The sequence below is a fragment of the Engystomops pustulosus genome, chromosome 7 (assembly GCF_040894005.1).
Source record: "Engystomops pustulosus chromosome 7, aEngPut4.maternal, whole genome shotgun sequence".
NCBI classification, from domain to species: Eukaryota; Metazoa; Chordata; class Amphibia; order Anura; family Leptodactylidae; genus Engystomops; species Engystomops pustulosus.
The window spans coordinates 60617445-60644939 of NC_092417.1; the positions used below are offsets into that span (position 1 = coordinate 60617445).

General features: G+C 44.1%; 1 protein-coding gene and 1 long non-coding RNA gene across 2 annotated transcripts; one reads left to right on the forward strand and one right to left on the reverse strand.

Annotated features, from left to right (window-relative positions):
• The first annotated feature begins 1445 nt into the window (after positions 1–1445).
• Positions 1446–25513, forward strand: LOC140069891 (uncharacterized). The gene is made up of 4 exons (XR_011848873.1): positions 1446–1558; positions 3944–4114; positions 25006–25105; positions 25194–25513. It is a non-coding gene; the product is annotated as an uncharacterized lncRNA (long non-coding RNA).
• On the reverse strand, positions 4081–22205 carry SOCS4 (suppressor of cytokine signaling 4). Its single transcript, XM_072116121.1, has 2 exons — positions 22053–22205; positions 4081–6717 (listed from the first exon to the last, which is right to left on the reverse strand). The coding sequence occupies exon 2, from the start codon at positions 6676–6678 to the stop codon at positions 5395–5397; it is 1284 nt and encodes a 427-aa protein (XP_071972222.1). The 5' UTR covers positions 6679–6717; positions 22053–22205; the 3' UTR covers positions 4081–5394.
• Positions 25514–27495: the final 1982 nt, after the last annotated feature.

The window sequence follows — 27495 nt, forward strand, 5'->3', positions numbered from 1 at the left end:
TATCTAGCAGTTGCTAAGTTCCATCATTGGGAACCACACCAAAATAGCCACTTTTTGATAGGGTTAACATAAAGTGTCACGGTACACCGTGACATATTTCATGATATATATCACTTTCTGGTATTTTGTACTATGTTACATTTGTATTCTCTTATAGTGATTCATATATAATTGTGTGTACTTGTTGACCTCTGGAAGTTTCTAGTCCTGGAATTTTCTACACTCCTCCAGAAGTCTCAGTGACCCCACAGCTCCAGTGGGGGTCTGCTGTACTAGGGTAATAAATCCCCCCCCCCTACTGGGTGATAATCAGATAGCAGAGGGGTGGGATTTGGGGTGTGGGGCTGTTGTTTTGTAAACGTGTTTCGGAAGTTGTTGTTGTTGGTGGACCTTGTTCTGTAGAGCAAGCTGCGGTGCTCTTCCATAGGACGTGGCTGATATGTAACTCGTTTGCTATACTGGAATAAAACTCAAGAAATATCGCTCAGTGCTTGTCTTCTCTGATCACGAGGGCTTTTCATGACATAAAGCACTTACAATTATGTCAGAACATGACAGATTTGCCAGAATTTTATTTAAAAAGTTGAGACAATTCTGGTAAATTAGGAACTGTCAGCAAATATATTATCCATAGCCTCACATCTCTTAAAGAAGTGGAGAGGGTCTGACTTGCTGATCAGTGGTAGGAATCCCAATGGTTCATGAGAACAGGCGTATCCCTCTTGCATCCCAAAAGAACGGAGTGGCAGGTTGGACATACATACTCCCCCTCCATTCACCATTTATATCTCTGTCAGCGCCATAGAGATGAATAGAGCAAAAAGGTTGTATGTGCTACTGGCTGCTCTGTTCATTTGGGGTACACTGGACGGACCCCTGTTCACATGATCCATGGGTGTCCAACTACTGACACTGTCAGGAATCAGCAAGTTAGCCCCTATCCTGTGAATGTAGAAACCATACTGAATCCAGCCCTAAAGGCTTCTGCTATCCTTTATATAGTGATGGCCTATGCATAGAATAGTTCATGAATATGTGATCAATGGGCTATGACACTCTGCCCCCCACAGGCCCTCCTACCCCAATAAGTTGATTCTGGCTCAGAGAACAGAGGTGCAAGTTCAGCTGGTTAATATCCAGACGTCATAGAACCCCCTTATGCTAAGAATTGCTTAAGAATAATTTATGCCTGGACTGAGACACAATATAGAATCAAAGATAGTACTACAACTAAACACAAGAGATTACAATAAACGTTATTTATTTTGATCGATTTTCAGGTAAGTACATTTTGTACACAAGTCACTGTTAATGCCACAATGGAACAAGGTCAGAATCAACCATAAAGAGGTTTATCTGTAAGGTACCAAGGTATCCTGGCACATGTCAGGGCATTGTAGCCTTTATATTCCATGTATTCCACAGCAATGCCATCTTCAGCTTTGTCTCAATGACATCACACAAGGATTAGTTAGTAACTCGTGTCTTGTGACTCTTAAACTGGTGCTGGCCAGTAGCAGAGTAAGAGTTTGTGTAAACTTTGCATAAAGTAGCTGAGGTAAGATTACTTGCAAAAGATTATGGGAAGCATGTAGGGCGTTTTAATAAAGGTGTTTGTGAGGGAAATTCAAGCTCATAAGTTCTATAGATGCAATAATGCTGGTAGTTGTAGTCCACTAACTGAATCCATGTTGGATTATGTTACAAATAAAGAAAGTTGGATTATGAGGCACATTTAGGAAAAGAACAACAAAATACATGACAACCAGAAAAGATTATCTAGCATAAAATGTGCTACTGTTACTTTAAAAAATAGTTTGTTCTCCATTTACAAGGTAAATTATAAAGTAGTTTTCATTACTTTACTGAGGATTTATCTGATGGTTTTACTGAATTAAAAGATAAATCGCTCCATACAGATTTCAGTTGGAAATACTGTAAATCGTGTACTACTAGTAGACTGAGTGGTGGATGGGGCCCAACAGCTACAGGGAATCCCCTACTAAGGGCGATGTGTACAATGCATACTTACAGGAGAGGAGTGACTGTGTTATCACAGAGGCTTAATGGTGACGTCACAACAGCAGCACACAAGCGCTACAGCATGAAGTCTCTATTAGGCCGCATTCACACTACGCATTAACATGGTGTTTACGTTATGTTAAGATTGTGTTTTTAGTGTAATTGTAAAGTTATAGTGATTTTACCAAATTATTGTATGTGATTCCCTCTTTGAAAACAAACAGAACAATGCCTACTTTGTGCTGCTCATCCTTTTCTTTTCAAATTTATGGCATTTTCTGTTCTGAAAGTGTTTGACAAAAATCTCTCACTAGAGGTGAAGTGGGCGGAGACTCATGTCTGTCAGTCTATGCCCTCAAGCAGAGGCCAATTAGCTTGCTCACAGATCCCATGATGCCTTGTGTTCTCTCTCAAAGTAATTTAGCATTAAATCCATTTAGTTTCCCACAAGTAAATCCACTGAACACTGCAGAGAGCACATACAGGATGTACCTTATATACTCGAGTATAAGCCTAGTTTTTCAGCACAAAATGTGTGCTCAAAAACCCTAACTCGGCTTATACTCGAGTCAACTAAAAACATAAAGACAAAAATCACCTTTCTGACGTCACCCATATGTCCTCTTCTGTCTGAGACAGTCTGAGACAGAAGAGGACCTATGGGGGACGTCGGAAAGATGAGTACAGTGTTATTTTTTTCCTACTACAGGGGCTGGGCAGGCTGTATGCTACAGGGGTTGGGCAGGCTGTATGCTACAGGGGCTGGCAGACTATATACTGGGAGGCTGTAACCAATGCATTTCCCACCCTCGGCTTATACTCGAGTCAATAGGTTTTCCCAGTTTTTTTTTTGAAATTAGGTGTCTCGGCTTATACTCGGGTCGGCTTATACTTAAGTATATACGGTATATGGTGACAGTCTGGCAGATTCCGTCACATGGAGGAGCAGGGAACATATAATAAGTGGTAGAAATCATTAGTACATGAAGTCTATGCCTGTGCTGTGTGAGCACTAAGGGTTAATAGCATATCTGCACAGAGCTGATACTGCCCATGACAAGTGGGGGGGGGGGGAGTGAGCAGCATAAGGAGAGGAGATAGACAGAGAAAGTTCTGTAGAATCACAGACTGGGATGGAGGGACTAATAGGGAACAAGGAGATCTTGTACCTTCCTATTCTGTGCGGGAGACATCTGCATTCACACATCCAGCTCTGCTCCATACACAGAGAGCTCAGTCACATGACCGCCTCCCTTGTGAGCAGCAGCTCCTCCCCTCCCATGAAACTCAAAGTGTAAACAAAGTACGGATTCATAGGGCTTATCAGCACATGGAGAGGAAGCAGTTATTGCAGAAATGAGGTAATCTGATAGCTATAGCAAGGAAACTTGAATATAGTTAACAAAGATAATATTCAAAGTTGTTTTACATTCCAAGAGCTATTGATTTGTGGGGGAAAAAATAAACTTTACATTTACTCTTTAAACAGACCACAATGTTAACACAATCTAAACATAATGTAAACACAATGATAACCCAATGTTAACTCATTATGCGGCCTTTGGCTGTAGTGGTATGTGAGCAACGTCACCACAGAGCCTTCATTTGACAACAGAAACTGACAGTGGGCCTTGGCCCGCTTGAATATGCATTTCTATAGAAACACAAGCAATCGGTAACCAGAATGCGGTGTCTTGCATCACGCCACATAAGACACCGCACATACACCCTCCTTGTGGAGTAGTTAAAGCAGGCCAAAAGGCTGAAGTTCCATCCAAGAGGGGAAGGATGTGGTGCAGTCACATTTTTAAATGCTAGACAACCCCTTTATATTTTTATTTGCACAGAGTTATCGGGGGGGGGGGGGCGGGGACAAAGCTTCAATAAATCAGTAACTAAGCATGCTTGTTTGCCATTTTAGTGACATCAAGATGCTACATGGGTATGGACATCGGATAACTCAGAAGTTTAGCAGGAATGAAAAAAATACCATGTTCTGCTAATATCCATCAGTTTTGTAACATGCGCTCTATTAGGAAGTGAGAGATTATACAGCTAGTTCTTTTAATTTGGCTTCAATAAGAACAAATAGGTAAGAAGTTATCAGATGGTCATTGAAATTCTATCAAATTCACTACCAAATGTCAATGTAATGGAGTTTTTGGTAGATTATGAGAATTTTTGGGCTATGAAGTACTTAATGGAAGTAATTTCACTGTATATCATGTCTATACACACTTACCTACAGACATTGGGGCTGATTTATTAGGGTGTCTGAAAGTCAGAATATTCCTAGTTGCCAATGGCAACCAATCACAGCTCAGCTTTAAAATATTCATGAGCACTGGTAAAATGAAAGCTGAGCTGTGATTAGTTGCAACTAGGAATATTCTGACTTTCAGACAGCTTGATAGATCTGCCCCATTATATTCTATGATAGTAATCACCAAACTATGACTGCAGTTGCCAATCACATGGCTGTAAGGGCTTGCTGGGAGTTGTAGTTCTGCTACAGCTAGACGACTACATTAACAGAAGCCCTTACATGATTAACCATTTTGAAATGAAAGACCACAATTATCCCTATATATTTCTGCATACAGCTTTATATGAATACCCTGTGTTGCTGCCAAACAGGTAGATGCAGGACCATAGCCATCAAAGACCCCCCCCTCCCCCTCACATCTCGCAGCACTCTGCTTGCATCAGCAAACAGAGAAGCATTTAATTAATTTACTAATGTGGCATATCAGTAAATTGCATAGACTCAAAGGGGTTTTCCTGGAATTTCCAGGAGACTGGGATGTGAAAGAAAAAAAGAATGCTTCACTCCTGCATCACTCTGTGTTTGGCTGGAGATAATGGGTGGTCACCAGACCTGCTTTAGTCATACAGTGACCTGATCCAAGGAGGACACTTTTGTCTGAAGCTGGTCCCTGGAAATTCCAGAAGTAATGGAGCAAGACTTAAACCATAAGCCGGTGTGGTGTAAGTATGATTTTTTTTTTCTTTTCCCATCCCGGCCCCCTAGGATTTTCCAAGATTCCTAGAAAACACCTTTAAGGTCTCCACACACCTTATTTTCTTGACTCTGCCAAACATTAAGTTTGGTACAGCACCCATATATTTTCAAATCAGACATCTCTGATGGTGGTTTATCTCCTCCTAGAACAACGTGTCAGGTGTTATCGGTATTAAATGTCCCCAATTTTTCTCTTCCACAACATCTGTCAAGATAATGGGGTAGGGGGGTTTTAAACGTTAGATGGTTGATGGTTAGGGTTGACTTGAGGCAGAGGGTCATTAACTTACTTGGGCGTGTAAAAGGGAAACCACAATAAAAAAAACAAACAATAATAATATGTCCAACTATCACTTATGGTGCCGTCCTGGTATGTCAACACGGCGGACCCGCACTTTAGATTTGTAATGGTATTCCTTCAAGTAAAGTTTCATGGAAGAAGGGACTGGAAGGGCATCAATGCCATCATAGTTTGTGAAGCTGCAGATGACAGTCCTGCTTATGTGCTGGAGGGAAAAGGGAAATGTCCTGTGCAGAGGGCTGGAGAGAAGAGGCTCAAAGAACATACATGAACTGGGGTCTTTGTAATGCTCCAACAAGCCCGTGATATCGGGGGCATGGAACACGCATGGATCATGGGCATCAAAGCTGAAGTTATGATTCCACTGCTCAATCCTGGCATGGAGGGAGCGGCTGTAACGTCTAAAACTTACAGAAAACAGATAATCTTCCTGTGCAGAGTCCCTTAGTAAAAATGTCCCTTCTGGCTTTCCTTCTAATAAGGCCTCCGCTGCATATCGGTCCATGACTCCCCAGTAGCACGGGTTATTATTGATCTGGAACAAGTCTGGAACCAGACAATGGACATAATCTATTTGAGTGTGATACTTAGGTGGGGTTGCAGCCTGAAATACCTCATCATCTGCGTCCCATTTGGGCTTATTCCTTTTTCGGGAACTAGTACAAAGTGTGAGGACTTCATCGTCTGAATCAATGTCACTGTCCTCCTTTCTACCCCTTAAGGCTTTAGTGGTCACTGATTCAACTATGCCCATATTTATCTCACAAGTCAAGACCTGTCCTTCTGACAAACGGTCCTCTTCCCCCTCATCCATGGCTAATGCTTCCACCTTAGGAACCTCTCTAACCACATACTGGGTGTGTGGCTGGCTCACAGGAGCAGTGTGTCTTTTGATAAAATGCCACCTGTAGGCCAGGTCAGATTTAGGAGGGAAAGGGCACTTGTCCAGCATCAATTCACTTATATGAATTTTCCTTTTGGAAGACAATACAGATTGGTGACGGCTGCTGGATGTTTTTATGGGAAAGCATTGACCAACAGCATCTTGCAGCTTCTGCTTCAAAGATCGTCCTAAGAGCTTATGTCCACACGAGCGGTCTAAATCAAGTTCTATAGAGGAACAACTATGATTTCTCTCTTGACTCTTTGGAGATTCTTCTGCCTTGTCTGCAGTAGGTACAGCGCTACCATCAGCCACATGGTCACTTTTATTTGACCAGGAAAGCTTCTTCCCACTCCAAACATATCCATCTTTCCGGTCAGCACTGCGGCTACGACTACTCTTTGGCCTGACATCAAGGTCACCAAGTTTATCTTCAATATTTTCAGCCATGGTTAAGAAGATGGTCACTGTTCTGGATTCCAACAGGATCTGTGTATTAAAAAAGATAAAAAATTTAGGTCATTTTATTTTACTTTCTATATTTGTATTTTTACTACTATAACTTGTGTTGCAATGAATTCCCCCTTCTCTGCTTACTGTAAAAGTACACTTAGTCCAGCATACAAACCTATTCCTCCGATCATGTCCAGTATAGAAATTTTCTATGAGTAAACATATCAGCAGCCATATCTCTCCTGTGGTTTAATACATGTCATTCTGGATTTCCATTTGTTTAGCTCATAGACCAGTGCCTACGATGTAGACAACTTTAAGGACATCTACCACCATTTTCTCGGTGGTAGACTGTCCTTGTCATAGTCTGTGACGTCACCAGCTTTATGGCCGCTGAGAATGGTGGGATGGGGTGCATAAATTAGGTATCGGAGGAGCCAGGAGGCGCTCAGGCGAAGGCCCTGGAGGAAGCTAAAAAAGGCTCAGTCATCCCCTGCAGGTAACAAGGGTGCATTATAGGACAGTATACCACATAGAAAACGGTGGTAGATGTCCTTTAAGTACATTTAAAATGAGAATGGAAATACAGTATATATGAACAGATTTGAAATAATAAGTTCCCTGACAAAGTTGGAATTTAGAAAAATGGAAGATATCCATGTTGGAGAACTTTTTATTCATATAGTGTTTTTAGCATTACTTATCAAAGGTACCATGAATCAATTCTGTATGTAATCTAGACAAACAAACAGGACTTTCTATGGTAGTACCTAGACTCCATTAGAAGCCTACCAAGAGTCTGTACACATGTACCTCTATCTCCTGATGGACACAGCAACATATTTTAAATGTTTGGATTGGGTCAATAAGAAATACTACAATAAAGCCTGGTTATGCTGCTGTTAGATCCAGGGGTCTATTTACACTTTGGAATTCATAAAAGAGGGAAACCTACCTACAAAGGATGCCCCAAAAACACAGCCCTACCTGGTGTTCTATTATCCATAACCAGTGATTGGTATAAACAAAAACTGTTCTTGATCAGAGTCAAACAGCAGATAAGTGATTTGATTCTCACCTTGGGAGAAACACCATCACGATCATAGTTTCCCTGGGTTATTAATAGAATTCAGTAAGAAATAAGGAAGCTGCTGCGCTGAAAGGGACACACTAAATGATTCCACTGGGCACTTGCCCAGCTCCCAAACCCCCAACATCCTTGTGGAAATGACTCACTTGGTAATCCACTGGAGAAAGAACGTTTTGTGAACTAATTTTATAGTGTTCCCACAAAGCTTAGAATCATATAAGCTCCAGTAATAAACTGAGTGAACCTTATGTGCGAAAGCTTGAAACAAAAACAAACAAAAAAAAAATCTAAGTTTACAAAATCAAAAGATTTGTCAGAAGATGATGGTGTTGTCCTGAAGATAGTGAAAGGAAATAACTAGCTAAGAAATACATTCCTGGAACAGGGGTATCACCCACCGGTAAGGGTGCCGTCACACGGTGCGTTCTTGGTGCGTTTTAAAAGCCATGCAGTTTTTTATGTTTACCATGAATTTTGCCATTTTTAATCTGTTTCAAAGCTGCCTACACTTCTAGAAATAAAGATCAACACATTCAAACCAGCCAAGCGCATGGTAAACATTAAAAAACGCTGAAAATGCATCCGTTTAAAAACGGCCCAAGAACAGCACTCCTATAGAGTAGCCAAAAGGAGAAAACAAAAATAGGAAAAGTAGGACCTTCAGTCATTAGGCATGGGAAAACTAAAAGCAATGAAGGATTGGCCCGGTTAACCTTGTATAATAGTTCAATTCTTTAGGACTAAAGCTAGCACAATAAGGTTTTATTCCGAAAAATCCCATCCCAACCATGGGTCTAATCACCAAAACTGGCAGCATCATATGTATTGTAGATCTAACGGTATACACACTTCATTTTTAGATGAGAGTTTTTTTGTGATGTAAAACCAAATATAGACCAAGGTAGATAGTTTCATCTCAATTTTCAACCTCATTGTGGCCCTTAACCTGCTATCTCAAATAAACTGTTTTCTGAGTTGATGTTACAACAAAAGCCATGTTCGTGTTTACAACTCAACTCAAATAGATATCACTGTGCAAAGATATCAGTCAAGAAAAGAGTACAAAAAAAGTATTGGATAGCATGGAACACAGTAAAAAAAAAAAAAAATTAAAAATAGTAGAATTTGGTAAAACAGTGAAGAAAAGATAAGCAAATTATTGGTCTGAGAGACTGCCAAGAGGCCTACAGTAACATTAGAAGCTGTAGGAATTTCTGGTAGAACTTGTTGTGTACCACATGCAGGAGTTGGTGGCATTATGGAAGCCTTTTCTTACAAAGAAAACATTCAAGGGCCACTTGCTTTGCCAAAATATGCCAAAGACTTGTGGGGAAGCGTGTTCAGGTGTGATAAGCCAAGGGGGAGCTTTTTAGGCATAATTCCAATATGATTGTTTGGTGCGAAAATCAACATTGTGCATCAGCAAAAGGCTATACCCACGCTGAAGCAAGATGGAGGCAACACTATGTTATTGGTCAAGTAGGAGGGAATTGAACAGATCCAAATACTAGTCAATTGTGGCACTAAATATTGGTACAGTTTTGCAGAAGGAGGCTAACGTTGATGAAGAACTTTACCTTACAGCATGACAACAAACCATAGCTTACCTCCAGATTCCAAAGAATACTTCTCCAGGACAGGTTCTGTAATGGCCCAGATTGGAATCCAATACAAAATCTGTGGGTCGACCTGATGTTGGCTGTACACAGGAGATTCCCTCACAATCTGACAGATTTTGAATACAAAGATTTCCAAAACTAGACCTGCCTTACTAAAATAAATTCCCAGAATACCTCACCAAAGTCTCAGTTTAAGGGTGTGCATATTTCTGATGCCACATTATTTTAGCTATTTTTATTTTTTATCTTAAAAAATTTACCTTATGTACTCGAGTATAAGCCTAGTTTTTCAGCACAAAAAATGTGCTGAAAAACCCAAACTCGGCTTATACTCGAGTCAAAAAAATAAATATATCTAAACTCACCTTTCTGGCGACCCCTGTATATCTTCTGTGCGATCTGTCCGGCAGCAGCGGCAGGCTATATACACTGGGGCAGGGTCTGGCAGGCTATATACACTGGGGCAGGGCCTGGCAGGCTATATACACTGGGGCAGGGTCTGGCAGGCTATATACACTGGGGCAGGGTCTGGCTGGCTATATACACTGGGGCAGAGCCTGGCTGGCTATATACCGGGGAGGCTGTGACCAATGCATTTCCCACCCTCGGCTTATACTCGAGTCAATTGATTTTCCCAGTATTTTGTGGTAAAATTAGGGGCCTCGGCTTATACTCGAATATATACGGTAAGTTTTTTTTTTCAATTGAATTGAAAAAAAGCTCTGAAATAATTTTTTTCAGATTTTTCTTTTACATGACAAAATCCTGGTGTGTAGACTTTTTGTATCCACTGTATCTTTGCTGTTGGCCCATTGATCCCTTCAATTGGGGTCCAAAGTTCCAATCAAACATTTAACTAGCCCCTAACAAAAGTGTTGAATGGTCATGCAAATATCTATGAGCAATGATCAGCCTTACAAGTCCAGACAAGTTCAAGCAAGACAAAAAAGGGGAAAAAAAAAGCAGTGGAAAGAAGGAGCAATGTACACAAGCAATAAATACTTCTATGTTCCCGAAAAGCACATCGTACAATAAAACGTTTCCCGCATGTCTGTGGCAATGAAGCCCCGAGACCGACTGACAAAACACATCTCCTTGAATGGAGAAAATCTTGTGAATGACTCCAGAGCTCATTCATAAAATCTTGTACTGCAGAAGAAGCCATTATCCCCGCTCCAGTCACCTACACAATCCACAGTCATATAATATTCATCTTTATGCTGACTTCATGCAAGATAGAATGTGCAGGGAATGTCAATGAGGCCACCTAATGACAGACAGGGACCATGAATATATGGATCTCTATACAGATTTATGACTGATTAAAGGTACAGTAAATGTGATTTTTCATTTTTGAAAATGCATCAGTTTTTCACAATTATCTTAATTATAAACGGACTAAAAATGCCATGCGTGGCATCACCCACAAAGGGATTTGTTTTTCTTTTACAAGGATTTTCTTCCCCAAAAATGTGCCAAGAACAAGAAGAACAACAATGATTAGTGTAAGGGGAAATAACTATTCAAAGGATCATTTGGTGCCTGTTGAATATAACAGCTTATACTTGCCATAAATATTACATTTGTTGATGCTGTAAAGTCTGGGATCACTAGGGAAGTGTCCGCCACAGATTTTCCCTTGCAGGAAATTGGCAGTGGCTTGTTACAATGGGTGGAAGCCACCTTAAAAACCTGCAGTGCAAGTCTTTCTGCTGTGCTCTACGAATGAGATTTGCTTCTAGCAAGTTTGCTGCACTGTACAACTCCGCAAATCGGTCACTAGCAAACCCACAGCGGCTACTCCACAACACATATGATACCCTGTATAACTCTACAACACATATGATACCCTGTATATAGGTGGTAACTTATTCAAAGAGGCCAACATATACCACCCAACTGTATGCCAGTGAGGGACCCCTAGCAACAGCTGTTCTATTAAATAGAAACATACGGGCTCATTTACTAAGGGTCGCGGATCGCACTTTCGTTGGACTGTTCGCCACTTTTGGGCTTTTGCGCAGCTTTGTCAGGTATTTAACAGGTGCCTGCTCTGGGATTATGTCGCACGTGATCGGTTTTTGCCGCAGCTGCGCCGGCTTCCATGCAACACAAATTGGGGGGCAAGCCGTCGACGATCCGACTGATTCGGACTGAGTGCAGGATTTATGATTCAAATTTTGTTGAAGACAATGCACTTACATGCACCAGGAAGGATAAGGTGAACTCCGGCAGACCTGAGCAGGGAAGCAACACATGCAGAATATCGGCCGCACAATCTTAGTGAATCGCGGCACCATCGGACAATGCACTTTCTGTGAAGTTCGCGGACTGGTAAGTAAATGTGCCCCATGGAGTGATAGACAAAAAGTCACCATTGAGTGATTAGAAGAATCCAACTAGTTGGCGTGATGCTAAATATCTGGTGAGCAATTATCTCTACCTCCTATGAAATAACATGCCAGGTTGGCAAACTATGATAGTGGTAAAGGGTTACTATAGAAGAGATAGATGCAACCTTTAAAGCCTTGAACAAACGACACGTTGCCTTGCCGTTTTTGGTGTCTCAATGATAGGTATCTGACTGCTGATTAATATATTGAGACTACACCTGGCAGTGCCACTGGCGTTCCATTACACAACCTCTCATCATTGCCTAGGAGATTCTGTGGGCTGCCAGGATTGGTGACTAGAAGGTAGTGACAGTGTATTTTCTATCTCGCGATACAAGGCCTAATACAATGCTGCTTTTAAACCACAAAAGCCTATTCATGAGTCAGACCCATCTACAGAAGAGAGTTTGTTTTACAGAACAAGATTTAACGCAGGAAATCATGAAATCGCAACCCACGGCCAGACAACTTTGTTAAACATCTGACAAGGAATAGACTTTCATTGTGTTCCTATGAGACACTTGTAGGACACTCAGCATGACTAAAATGCATCCAGCAACTATACATACCAAATGGGTGCTACTGGTAACATTGTCCAGAATATTCTCCTTATATTATAGAAACATGGATAGAAACTAGAGATGAGCGAACACTAAAATGCTCGGGTACTCGTTATTCGAGACGAACTTTTCCCGATGCTCGAGTGCTCGTCTCGAATAACGAACCCCATTGAAGTCAATGGGAGACTCGAGCATTTTTCAAGGGGACCAAGGCTCTGCACAGGGAAGCTTGGCCAAACACCTGGGAACCTCAGAAAAGGATGGAAACACCACGGAAATGGACAGGAAACAGCAGGGGCAGCATGCATGGATGCCTCTGAGGCTGCTTAAACGCACCATTATGCCAAAATTATGGGCAACAGCATGGCCATGACAGAGTGACAGAATGAAGCTAGATAGTATCTAAAACATGCAATAATTGACCCTGACACTATAGGGGACGGCATGCAGAGGCAGCGGCAGCAGGCTAGAGAGTGTCATGGCGACATACCCTAAATGGACTCAGGCTTCAAACCAATGGGTGGCAGAGAGGAACCAAAGGAGGTGAGCAAGAAGTGCTCAAATAATATCGGTACATGATAAAAGTTTGCCAGTATATTTTGTGGATTACACAGCAGGGTGGCGACAAAGTTAACATGGAAGCCATGAAAACAACCCAAAATTCTGCCTGACACAGCTCGTTTGATAAGGGGACCATGTATGGAGGCAGTGAACTAGTAGTAGATTAAAGGTGCTGCAGTTAAAACTATGTTAGTTGGATCTTGGCATGGAGCTGGCGCTCCGCTGCCAGACGAGCTTTCGCCAATCCAAGCCCCTGTCTCTAGGCTACTCCCCAAACAGCACTTTTGTATAAGATCAAGTGTAGTAGCGTTCTTATAAGTTTAGGATATGCCGGGTGAGGGGAATGTAAACAGATACGCAAGAAGCGCATGATGCGCATGGAGCTGGCGCTCCGCTGCCAGGCGAGCTTTCGCCAATCCAAGCCCCTGTCTCTAGGCTACTCCCCAAACAGCACTTTTGTATAAGATCAAGTGTAGTAGCGTTCTTATAAGTTTAGGATATGCCGGGTGAGGGGAATGTAAACAGATGCGCAAGAAGCGCATGATGCGCATGGAGCTGGCGCTCCGCTGCCAGGCGAGCTTTCGCAAATCCAAGCCCCTGTCTCTAGGCTACTCCCCAAACAGCACTTTTGTATAAGATCAAGTGTAGTAGCGTTCTTATAAGTTTAGGATATGGCGGGTGAGGGGAATGTAAACAGATGCGCAAGAAGCGCTGAAATAATATCCCTAAATGGTAAAAGTTTGCAAGTATATTTTGTGGATTACACAGCAGGGTGGCGACAAAGTTAACAACTTTGATGTGGAATGCCCTGTAATAGCTCTTGGGCGGTGTGCCTTTTATCGCCTAGGCTCAGCAGTTTCAGCACCGCCTGCTGTCGCTTAGCGACGGCACTGCTGCTGTGCCTAGAGCTACCGACTGATGGCGCCATGCCCACGGATGGTAATTCGGAGGAGGAGGAGGTGGAGGAGGGGTGGGAGGAGGTATAGTAGGCCTTTGAGACCTGGACCGAGGTAGGCCCCGCAATTCTCTGCGTCGGCAGTATATGACCAGCCCCAGGGTCAGACTCGGTCCCAGCCTGCACCAAGTTAAGTGTAGTAGCGTTCTTATAAGTTTGGGATATGGCGGGTTAGGGGAATGTAAACAGATGCGCAAGAAGCGCATGATGCGCATGGAGCTGGCGTTCCGCTGCCAGGCGAGCTTTCGCCAATCCAAGCCCCTGTCTCTAGGCTACTCCCCAAACAGCACTTCTAAGAACCTTTTGTATAAGATCAAGTGTAGTAGCGTTCTTATAAGTTTAGGATATGCCGGGTGAGGGGAATGTAAACAGATGCGCAAGAAGCGCTGAAATAATATCCCTAAATGGTAAAAGTTTGCCAGTATATTTTGTGGATAACACAGCAGGGTGGCGACAAAGTTAACAACTTTGATGTGGAATCCATGAAAACAACCCAAATTTCTGCCTGACACACCTCGTTTGATAAAGGGACGATGTATGGAGGCAGCTATATGGACGACTTTTGGAGGTAGCAATGGAGACAACGTGTGGAGGCTGCTATGGAGACAATTTAATTTGGATAGTGCCTGTATGTGGCAGTCCCAAACATTTTTCAAACCAGAGGAGCAGGTAGGTGGCCCTCCAGTAAAATGGAATAGATTGAGTGCCTATATGTGGCAGTCCCAAAAATTCTTCAAACCAGAGGAGCAGGTAGGTGGCCCTCCAGTAAAATGGAATAGATTGAGTGCCTGTATGTGGCAGTCCCAAAAATTGTTCAAACCAGAGGAGCAGGTAGGTGGCCCTCCAGTAAAATGGAATAGATTGAATGCCTGTATGTGGCAGTCCCAAAAATTGTTCAAACCAGAGGAGCAGGTAGGTGGCCCTCCAGTAAAATGGAATAGATTGAGTGCCTGTATGTGGCAGTCCCAAAAATTCTTCAAACCAGAGGAGCAGGTAGGTGGCCCTCCAGTAAAATGGAATAGATTGAGTGCCTGTATGTGGCAGTCCCAAAAATTCTTCAAACCAGAGGAGCAGGTAGGTGGCCCTCCAGTAAAATGGAATAGATTGAGTGCCTGTATGTGGCAGTCCCAAAAATTGTTCAAACCAGAGGACCGGGTAGGTGGCCCTCCAGAAAAATGGAATAGATTGAGTGCCTGTATGTGGCACTCACAAAAATTGTTTCAAACAGAGGACCGGGTAGGTGGCCCTCCAGAAAAATTAAATGCATGAAGTATAGCAAGAGCCAGTGGGCCCTGTCAAAAAAATAGCCATTTTCCTCTGCTTTACTGTACAAAGAGGAGGAGAAGGAGGAAAATGAGGAGGAGGAGGAGGAGTGGATCAATTATTCAGGTTGAGCTTCCTTCACCTGGTGGAGATTGGAAATTCTGAGAAATCCAGCCTTTATTCATTTTAATAAGCGTCAGCCTGTCAGCGCTGTCAGTCGACAGGCGTGTACGCTTATCGGTGATGATGCCACCAGCTGCACTGAAAACCCGCTCGGACAAGACGCTAGCGGCAGGGCAGGCAAGAACCTCCAAGGCGTACAGCGCCAGTTCGTGCCACATGTCCAGCTTTGAAACCCAGTAGTTGTAGGGAGCTGTGTGATCATTTAGGACGATGGTATGGTCAGCTACGTACTCCCTCACCATCTTTCTGTAAAGATCAGCCCTACTCTGCCGAGACTGGGGACAGGTGACAGTGTCTTGCTGGGGTGACATAAAGCTGGCAAAAGCCTTGTAAAGCGTACCCTTGCCAGTGCTGGACAAGCTGCCTGCTCGCCTACTCTCCCTCGCTACTTGTCCCGCAGAACTACGCACTCTGCCGCTAGCGCTGTCAGAAGGGAAATACTGTTTCAGCTTGTGCACCAGGGCCTGCTGGTATTCATGCATTCTCACACTCCTTTCCTCTGCAGGGATGAGAGTGGCAAGATTTTGCTTGTACCGTGGGTCCAGGAGAGTGAACACCCAGTAATCGGTGCTGGAATAAATTCTTTGAACGCGAGGGTCACGGGATAGGCAGCCTAGCATGAAATCTGCCATATGCGCCAGAGTACCAACGCGTAAGAATTCACTCCCCTCACTGGCCTGACTGTCCATTTCCTCCTCCTCCAACTCCTCTTCTTCTGCCCATACACGCTGAACAGTGAAGGACTCAACAATGGTCCCCTCTTGTGTCTCGCCAACATTCTCCTCCTCTTCCTCCTCATCCTCCTCCACCTCCACCTCCTCCGATATGCGCTGAGAAACAGACCTCAGGGTGCTTTGGCTATCAACAAGGGAATATTCTTCCCCCGTCTCTTGTGACGAGCGCAAAGCTTCCGACTTCATGCTGACCAGAGAGTTTTTCAACAGGCCAAGCAGCGGGATGGTGAGGCTGATGATGGCGGCATCGCCACTGACCATCTGTGTTGACTCAGCAAAGTTACTCAGCACCTGACAGATATCAGACATCCACGTCCACTCCTCATTGTAGACTTGAGGAAGCTGACTGACCTGACTACCAGTTCTGGTGGAAGTTGACATCTGGCAGTCTACAATCGCTCTGCGCTGCTGGTAAACTCTGGATAACATGGTCAGTGTTGAATTCCACCTCGTGGGCACGTCGCACAACAGTCGGTGAGCGGGCAGTTGGAGGCGGCGCTGCGCTGCCCTGAGAGTGGCAGCATCTGGGCTGGACTTCCTGAAATGCGCACAGATGCGGCGCACCTTCGTGAGCAAATCAGACAGATTGGGGTATGTCTTGAGGAAACGCTGCACTATCAGATTTAACACATGGGCCAGGCATGGCACATGTGTCAGTCTGCCGAGTTGCAGAGCCGCCACCAGGTTACGGCCGTTGTCACACACAACCATTCCCGGCTTGAGGTTCAGCGGTGCCAGCCACAGAGCAGTCTGCGCCGTGATGCCCTGTAATAGCTCTTGGGCGGTGTGCCTTTTGTCGCCTAGGCTCAGCAGTTTGAGCACCGCCTGCTGTCGCTTAGCGACGGCACTGCTGCTGTGCCTAGAGCTACCGACTGATGGCGCCGTGCCCACGGATGGTAGTTCGGAGGAGGAGGTGGAGGAGGGGTGGGAGGAGGAGGAGGCATAGTAGGCCTGAAACACCTGGACCGAGGTAGGCCCCGCAATCCTCGGCGTCGGCAGTATATGAGCAGCCCCAGGGTCAGACTCGGTCCCAGCCTCCACCAAGTTAACCCAATGTGCCGTCAGCGATATATAGTGGCCCTGCCCGGCAGCACTCGTCCACGTGTCCGTGGTCAGGTGGACCTTGTCAGAAACGGCGTTGGTCAGGGCACGGATGATGTTGTCTGACACGTGCTGGTGCAGGGCTGGGACGGCACATCGGGAAAAGTAGTGGCGGCTGGGGACCGAATACCGAGGGGCGGCCGCCGCCATGAGGTTGCGAAAGGCCTCGGTCTCTACTAGCCTATAGGGCAGCATCTCCAGGCTAAGCAATCTGGAGATGTGCACATTAAGGGCTTGGGCGTGCGGGTGGGTTGCACTATATTTGCGTTTCCGCTCCAGCGTCTGGGGTATGGAGAGCTGAACGCTGGTGGATGCTGTGGAGGATCGTGGAGGCGACGATGGGGTTTTTGTGGCAGGGTCCTGGGCAGGGGGCTGACTAGCAGCTGACACAGGGGAAGGAGCAGTGGTGTGCACGGCCGGAGGTGAACGGGCTTGTTGCCACTGAGTGGGGTGCTTAGCATTCATATGCCTGCGCATACTGGTGGTAGTTAAGCTAGTAGTGGTGGAACCCCTGCTGAGCCTGGTTTGGCAAATGTTGCACACCACAGTCCGTCGGTCATCCGGTGTTTCCTTAAAGAACCTCCACACTTCTGAAGATCTAGCCCTCGCCGCAAGAGCCCTCACCACGGGAGCTTCACTAGTTGACAGTGGCGCTGATGCACCAGCTCTGGCCCTGCCTCTCCGTCTGGCCCCACCACTGCCTCTTCCAACCTGTTCAGGTCGAGGACTCTCCTCCGTCTCAGAAGCACTGTGTTCACCCGGCCTCTCAACCCAGCTTGGGTCTGTCACCTCATCATCCTCCGATCCCTCAGTCTGCTCCCCCCTCGGACTTCCTGCCCTGACAACAACTTCCCCACTGTCTGACAACCGTGTCTCCTCATCGTCGGACACCTCTTTACACACTTCCACTACGTCAAGAAGGTCATCATCACCCACAGACTGTGACTGGTGGAAAACCTGGGCATCGGAAAATTGCTCAGCAGCAACCGGACAAGTGGTTTGTGACTGTGGGAAGGGTCCAGAAAACAGTTCCTCAGAGTATGCCGGTTCAAATGGCAAATTTTCCTGGGAGGGGGCAGACTGGGGGGGAGGAGGCTGAGGTGCAGGAGCTGGAGGAGTGGGGATTTCGGTGACATGGGTGGACTGCGTGGAAGACTGACTGGTGGTGGACAAATTGCTCGAAGCATTGTCAGCAATCCACGACATCACCTGTTCGCACTGTTCTGGCCTCAACAGTGCTCTACCACGAGTCCCAGTAACTTCAGACATGAACCTAGGGAGTGTAGCTCTGCGGCGTTCCCCTGCTCCCTCATCAGCAGGTGGTGTCTCACCCCGCCCAGGACCACGGCCTCTGACCCCTGCAGTAGTTGGACGCCCACGTCCCCGCCCTCGTCCTCTACCCCTAGCCCTCGGGTTAAACATTTTTAAAATGAGAGTTATAACTTTTTTTTTTTTTTTACTTTTTTTTGTTTTTTTTTGTGTTTTTTGTTTTTTTTTGAGTTTTTAGAACCAAACAATCCTATCCTATTGCTATGGCTATTTTCTAGCCAAGTATCAAAGGAAGCACACTACTATGCCAGATGAGATGACACTGAGTTAGTGCCTAATAGAAATCCAACCCCTACTGAATTTTCCCACTTCAGCCTTTGCTATGGATATGTGCGCCACTAAGCGCAGAACACAGCGGTCGCAAGTCTCACTACAAATTGCTCAGAATTGGCAAGTACATGCACTGCAGAAACTACAGCCACCAGCAGATCAACCAGAAATCAAATATATAGAACGCTACTGTAGGCTTCAAGAAGCTATTTGTATTCTCCTATGGCTATTTTCTAGCCAAGTATCAAAGGAAGCACACTACTATGCCAGATGAGATGACACTGAGTTAGTGCCTAATAGAAATCCAACCCCTACTGAATTTTCCCACTTCAGCCTTTGCTATGGATATGTGCGCCACTAAGCGCAGAACACAGCGGTCGCAAGTCTCACTACAAATTGCTCAGAATTGGCAAGTACATGCACTGCAGAAACTAAAGCCACCAGCAGATCAACCAGAAATCAAATATATAGAACGCTACTGTAGGCTTCAAGAAGCTGTTTGTATTCTCCTATGGCTATTTTCTAGCCAAGTATCAAAGGAAGCACACTACTATGCCAGATGAGATGACACTGAGTTATTGCCTAATAGAAATCCAACCCCTACTGAATTTTGCCACTTCAGCCTTTGCTATGGATATGTGCGCCACTAAGCGCAGAACACAGCGGTCGCAAGTCTCACTACAAATTGCTCAGAATTGGCAAGTACATGCACTGCAGAAACTACAGCCACCAGCAGATCAACCAGAAATCAAATATATAGAACGCTACTGTAGGCTTCAAGAAGCTATTTGTATTCTCCTATGGCTATTTTCTAGCCAAGTATCAAAGGAAGCACACTACTATGCCAGATGAGATGACACTGAGTTAGTGCCTAATAGAAATCCAACCCCTACTGAATTTTCCCACTTCAGCCTTTGCTATGGATATGTGCGCCACTAAGCGCAGAACACAGCGGTCGCAAGTCTCACTACAAATTGCTCAGAATTGGCAAGTACATGCACTGCAGAAACTAAAGCCACCAGCAGATCAACCAGAAATCAAATATATAGAACGCTACTGTAGGCTTCAAGAAGCTGTTTGTATTCTCCTATGGCTATTTTCTAGCCAAGTATCAAAGGAAGCACACTACTATGCCAGATGAGATGACACTGAGTTATTGCCTAATAGAAATCCAACCCCTACTGAATTTTCCCACTTCGGTCTTTGCTATGGATATGTGTGCCACTAAGAGCTAAACACAACGGTAGCAAGTCCCCCTGCTAATTCCTCACAAAATGGTAAAAGATGCAAATTAAAATAAAAAAAGTATAACGTTATTGTAGCCCTAAGAAGGGCTGTTGGGTTCTTTGAGAATCACTCCTGCCTAACAGTAAGCTAATAGAACACCCTAACGCTTTCCCTGACCAGCAGCAGCTCTCTCCCTAGCGGCATCCAGAGACAGAATGATCCGAGCAGCGCGGCCAGCGGCTAGTCTATCCCAGGGTCACCTGATCTGGCCAGCCAACCACTGCTATCGACGTGTAAGGGTACCACGTCATGCTGGGTGGAGTGCAGAGTCTCCTGGCTTGTGATTGGCTCTGTTTCTGGCCGCCAAAAAGCAAAACGGCGGGAGCTGCCATTTTCTCGAGCGGGCGAAGTATTCGTCCGAGCAACGAGCAGTTTCGAGTACCCTAATGCTCGACCGAGCATCAAGCTCGGACGAGCATGTTCGCTCATCTCTAATAGAAACCATTCATTATCCTTTTGGCTCACTAATAAATTGCATCCTTGTATGCACTTGAAGATGTAGAATATACTCCATATATAGCATTAGTAACATATGGCATAACCTCTATGATGTATATCCTGTGGAGACCAGAATTTTTACCCACTGCTGAACAAAACTACCTGTGTAATCGCCCCAATAAACCCCACTATTATATTGTAACCTGAAGAATGTAACATATTCATTGTTATATTGGGTTGCTCAGGGACCTGTTTTGAACTGTAAAGGTACATGCAAATAGTATTATTTTCCCATTTACAAATTCATAAAAAAACTAATTTCTTTTAGGAATAGCTAGTTTCATAACCCTGGCCAATGCATAGGATGTTTGAGATATTGGTATGAGGAAGAGTAAGTGGTCTCTGCCATACACCACCAGTATATGAACCCACCTAAGGGGATTCATCTGTCAGAGCCCAATGGGGTATTCTAACAATATGACAGTACTTTTTAATATGGTAACACCCATTTAAGGAGAAATGTTCTATAATACATAGACAAGGGAACAAGTCTGATGAACAACCCCCATATAACGGATTCAGACTGTAAATGGACTGTAACAATCTAGCAAACCCACGCAGTGCAGCCTCCTTGCTCAGACAATGTATATTTTTGCCTTTGGCTCCACTTTGATCACACTAAATTATTCATCAGTAACTTCCGATGCCATTGCTGGTAAATGACATGAAATCTTGCATCTGTGGTTCCTCAAGTGTAGTCAATGCTTCCATTTACAGCTTAAAATAATCTAGTTTTATTTCCACATCTGTGCATTCACTTTCACATTCATAGCCCATAAACTAGTCACATAAAAGGTAAATTCTAGCTCAGGCATGTGTGGGGTTGTATGAAGTGGAGCCATACACATACATTAACATAGTGATTTGCCCGAGTGTACAGTTTAAAGGTCTGCTTGTCCCTTTAGAACAAGCCCTTTTGGAAAGTCCCTAGTTTGGGTAATTACCTAAAGGTACAGGAGGTCAGTTATAAACAAAATAAAACAAAATCAAGCATATCCTTTTATTATTATTATTTATAAAGTTCTAATGTTACTAATTATAACAACTGTTACATTCTGAGAAATTATGATTATATAGTGTGAGATATATATTTATTTTATAGACAGAAAAAAACAACTAGAAATAAATGAACATTGAACACTGTAGATAGTTAAAACACACTATTATTCAGATAGGTAGTATCTATGGATAATATTATTAAATGTAACAATGATGATAATAACAACTACTAATACAATGGTAATACTAACACATAATAATACATAGGTGTACAAAATGGAAAGAATACAAAATAATTGAATTGATTAAAGAAGTGCAGTAGAGTTCCAGGACATACATACAGAATGCAGAGGACATGGGTGCTCTCTCTGGATCCCTATGTCCAGGCACAGGCATGCAGGGCTCTGTAGTATGTGATGATAATTTACAGTACATTATACAGCACAAGGGCAGGCAGAGAGCAGACCCAGGAAACACACCTATCATGTCTAACCAGAAGCAGCCCCCACAGATCAGTGCCACCCCTTACCTTGTGTCTGGGCCCCAGTATTCAATCCTGCTGCTGCTATGTAGCCAGAGGAACAATAGAATGGATATATGTGCTGCCAGCCAGAGAGATGCAGCCACAGTTCACAGCCCTAGCAGCCATTTCCTGTACACACAACTACATTACCCAGACTCAGGCAGCCCACAGCTCCCACAATGCACTGCAGGCATGCAGGCACTTCTTTTTTAACCCTTTACTTGCTTGATTTTGCACATCTTTGGCTTTTTACTTGTTTGATAGATAGATAGATAGAGCAATGATGGATAGAATTATAATAGAAGTTAGATATGATATATTTGAGATGGATACATTTTAGCATAACGGCGAGCGATCTTATTAGAAAGACAACAAGCGTGGAGAGGAATAGAGAAATTAGATTGTTAGCTCTACAGGGGACAGGGAGGTGAATTGTGACAATTATATTTCTCGTAAATTGCAAGCTTTCTCTAGAAGAGCCCTGAATCAAATAGTTTCACCTGATTGTGTTATTACTCTGTAGCGTCTTATTTTATTTGGATTAAAACAAGACATAACATTTGTATTATCAATAATAAATAAAGAGGATACACTATAACGTATACATTAGATGTTGTGCACAAGTCTTTGGGTGAAGACACACGTGGCGTTTTTGGGCCGTTTTTAGTTAGTGCGTTTTCAGATGGAAAAAACCGCATGCGTTAAAAAACCCATGCGTTTTTGAAAAACGCATGCGTTTTTGACCAGTTTGTATTAAGATAATTGGTCAAACCTGTCAAAAACACATGCATTTTCAAAAAACGCATGCGTTTTTTTACGATCTGAAAACTAAAAACGGCCTAAAAACCCCATGTGTGACATCACCCTTAGGGCGCGTTCACATGTTCCGCTATCGTCGGGAAACGCATGCGATTAATAACCCGATTGCATGCGTTTCTCTGGAAACGCATATGCGATCGCCCCAAACTCCGCCCCCTCTCATTGATTATGTCAACTATTTGGTATATGCAATAAATGTTCTTTGTCATTTATATATGCTGGACTAATTATATATCAATTCACATGCATTAAGCAGCACAGATCTCTTCATAAGAGCAGCGCCACCTACTTACTGGTTATATACCCCTAAACCAGTGGTGGCGAATCTATGGCACTGGTGCCAGAGGTGGCACTCGGAGCACACCTTCCGAGCACCCAGGCCATCACCCGAGAACAGATTTTCCAGACAGGACTCAAAACCACCTCCTGCAGTCCTTGGCCACCCAGGATGTGCTGTAATCACTGCTATTTTAAAGTTACACATCCTTAGCTGCCTGGGACTGCAGGAGGAGCAAGGAGGTGCAGACAAGGCTGCGTTATTATTGGAGCTCCTGCTCTGGGCCCCACAATTCTTCCTGTTCAGGGGACCCTGGAAGCTACAATGATTGTCAGAATTTCTCCTCTTTCTCTTAATTGTATTGGTGTCTTCAGGATGCCAATACAATTAAAAGCCGTTGCAAAACAGGTTGCAATATGTCACTTCTTAAATTGCCATGTTGGCCCTATGCATTTAAATAAGTGGGTTTGGTTGTAGTTTGGGCACTCGGTCCCTAAAAGGTTTGCCAACACTGCCCTAAACGCTAGATTATCAGGGTACAGGTTTATATACACTTTTATACAGTTCTACTATATACCTCCTTCCCCTTCCCCCTTTGACCTGTCTAAAGCTTGTAGCTTTTCTCTCCAAACATTGTTTGATAGTCAGCAGGAAGTTAGTGCGTGTGAGCTCCTCCTGGAATACAAGGGTGTGGGCCAGAGGAAGAGAGCAGAAGAGTAAGATGTCTGCTGACCCTAAACCCAGAAGATCCAGGGTCGGGTCTACGGGCAACCAGAATTGTGTACATCAAGACCGATATAGACAGGTTGGAATTGTATCTGTAAAATGCTATATTTTTGTTAATAACATTAGAGAATTTGTTATATTGTTATTCTGAGTATATTTAAGAAACTTAAAGGGGAATAACCCTCACAATCCCTCACAGCTACTATATTTCCTCGCAGGGAGTAACATGGGAAAAAACCATAAAGGGTGTAATGCACTATGTAGATCATAAATTGTTGTGTTTAGTAGTACAGCCCTTAACATTATAAAATAAAAGGTAATAAATACACTGAATAAACTTAACATGTACTACAACACTTAAAGGAAACCTACTACCACGGATCTACCTATCAAGGTAGATCCGGTGGCAGGTTCTTCTACTGTATAGTTGTATAGCCCTTTTTAGGGCTAATTATTTTGTGGCCCATAACTTTTATAAATTTTAATTCCCCCAATATTCAAATTCTCTAAAGAGGCTACTGGGGCGTGGAGTAGCCGGAGATGAGTCTACACGGCGCGGCTACTTCATGCCCCGGTAGCAGCTCCTGGTAGCTGCGCTCACTCGTCTGTGAAGCTGGGTTTTGCGCATGCGGATAATGCAGGCCGCCGGCTGTGCAGTCCTGGCTCTGAAGCCGGAGCACATGCACAAAATCCACGGAACACCACTGCACATGCACAGAATCCAGCTTTGGAGACGAGTGCGCGCAGCTACCAGGAGCTGCGAGCTGAAGATGTCAGGGTAGGCAGAACGCAAATAGCTACTGGGTCGTGGAGTAGCCGCGCCGTGTAACCTCAGCTCCGGCTATTCCATGCCCCAGTAGCCTCTTTAGAAAATTTTAATATTTGGGGAATTCAAATTTATTAGCCCTAAAAAGGGCTATACTACTCTAGATTAGAGGAACCTGTCTCCGGTTCTACCTTACTAGGTAGATCCGTGGTGGTAGGTTTTCTTTAAGAATAAGACACAGGGAAAAGGGAATAGGAGGGGGCGGGAGAACCGGCCTAATATTAAATTACTCCAATGAGTAATCGTGACAAAACTGCACCCAATTATGTTTTTTTTTTAAAGTGTGAATTCACAATTTTTAATTTCTCCAGATCTCCAGCCAACTACCAATAAATGGACGCTAGAAGATCCGGAATAGAACAGCATTCCTACTCTTTTAACGAGTTGTGCCGAATTGCACAACCCGCAAGGGTGAGCAGTCTAAACGTTCTCTTATATTATAGGTTCCTATGCATGAAGTGTTATCGTGGTTCTTCTTTTCTTCTCCTACCAAGTTAAGGACATGAAAAGGTTTCCATCCACTGTATGAAAAAAGATGTCAACAAAGCAGAGCAGAGGATGTGCTGTTTGTGCCAAGGTCACTGCTGAGGCCTTTGGTTGCAGAAGTGACAAATTGGACATCACTACTGATGAAAAGTGGGAAAGAAGGATCTGGCATTATTCCAGTTGGTTGAGTATCGGCCGTAGCAGTCATGTGATATAAGAGATGAGATAAATATATTATTTTAGTACATTTAGGAAATGTAACAAATGATCAAATCTAGACAACCCTTTAAAAATGATAAAATAAAGGTTGGGCATCTCCTATAACAAGAAAGAATGACTGTAAATGTTGACATTCAAGCTGTCACTCAATGTCCCAACAACAGACAATTTACAAAGGGTGTATGGCCTATGAGGCAGTGATAAAAACATGGTTTTATCTAACAATGGCTGGACAGCTGCTGATCTCACTGCCTTGTGTTGTACAGTGACTTGTGGTTGTTAAATCTGTATTTTGTATTTTTACACTTGTAACACAGTCTGTTTTGGCATAACATCCCCAGGGACATTTACAGTATGATGCTTCATACCAAATTCTAGGCATATTTGAAAATACCTATACAAGAAAACAAACAATATTTATGACACTTTATGGCAGAAAATTGTGGTCAAAATAGACCTAGAACCAAGACAGTGAAGTTTTATCTGAAATGTGACTGAAGACAGAGTTTTCCCAGGACAACCATCTTTTACTGAACATTAAATGAGAATAAGTAACTTTCCCATGGTGAGATTACATTCAGTAATGGGAATAGAGTGCTAAACTAGTAATGGATGGCATTTTTTTTTCAGTTCACCCATCCTCAGGTAATGTAAATAGAATAAAAGAATGTATACTTACTCATTACATTCATTCCATCACAGCACATCTCATCACTGCTGTAATGTCAGCCACTTGTCCCCCCACCCCAAACTGTAACGTCAGCCACTTGTCCCCCCACCCCCACACTGTAACGTCAGCCACTTGTCCCCCCACCCCCACAATGTAACATCAGCCACTTGTCCCCACAACCCCACACTGTAATGTCAGCACATGTCCCCCCACCCCCACACTGTAATGCCAGTCACTTGGCCCCCACCTCCACACTGTAATGCAAGCCACTTGTCCCTACACCCCCACAATGTAATGCCAGCCACTTGGACCCACACACTCTAATGCCAGCAACTTGGCCCCCTCCCCCCACACTGTAATGTCAGCCACCTGTCTCTCCACCCCCACATTGTATTGCCAGCCACTTGTCCCTCCACCTCCACACTGTAATGTCAGCCACTTGTCCCCCTTTCCCCACACTGTAATGCCAGCAACTTGGCCCCCTCCCCCCACACTATAATGTCAGCCACTTGTCCCTCCACCCCCACACTGTAATGTCAGCCACTTGTCTCTCCACCCCCACATTGTAATGTCAGCCACTTGTCCCCCCTTCCCCACACTGTAATGCCAGCAACTTGGCCCCTTCCCCCACACTATGATGTCATCCACTTGTCCCTCCACCCCCACACTGTAATGTTAGCCACTTGTCCCTCCACCCCCACACTGTAATGTCAGCCACTTGTCCCTCCACCCCCACACTGTAATGCCAGCCACTTGTCCCTCCACCCCCACACTGTAATGCCAGCAACTTGTTCCCCCCCTCACTAAAGTGCCAGCCACTTGGCCCCCTCCCCCCACAATGTAATGCCAGCCACTTGTCTCCACACATTGTAAAGCCAGCTACTTGGTCCCCTGCCCTCACACCGTAATGCCAACCACTTGGCCCCCTCCCCCACCACACTGTAATGCCAGCCACTTGCCCACCCACCATTGTAAAGGAACGTATGTAGATAGATCTGAATAAACATTATACAGTGACCCCATTAAAAGTCATGCTACCTTACAGCGATACAAATCTGGAATGACCAACAAATAAAGATTGCCACTCATTCCAGTAACAAAGTGTTGACAGAGAGGCAAGGGACAGCGATACGCAAACTCAATGCTAAGCAGGATGCCGCGCATGCGCACTGAGCCGGCACAGATCATGGAGCACTCTGCACACCCATGTATATGCTGAAAACACCCACCTTGTATGAAGTTGGCTCAGCTCGTTAAGTGGTTAATGGAGCAATTGAAAAACACAACTTGTACCATGAAACACAAACCCTCATACAAGAACATCAGGAAATATTTGAGAATAATATCCTGTAAAATTACTTGTTGGAGTTTGCACATTTCACATAACTTATAATATGGACAGCAAGTTGTTGAGAATTTATTGAGC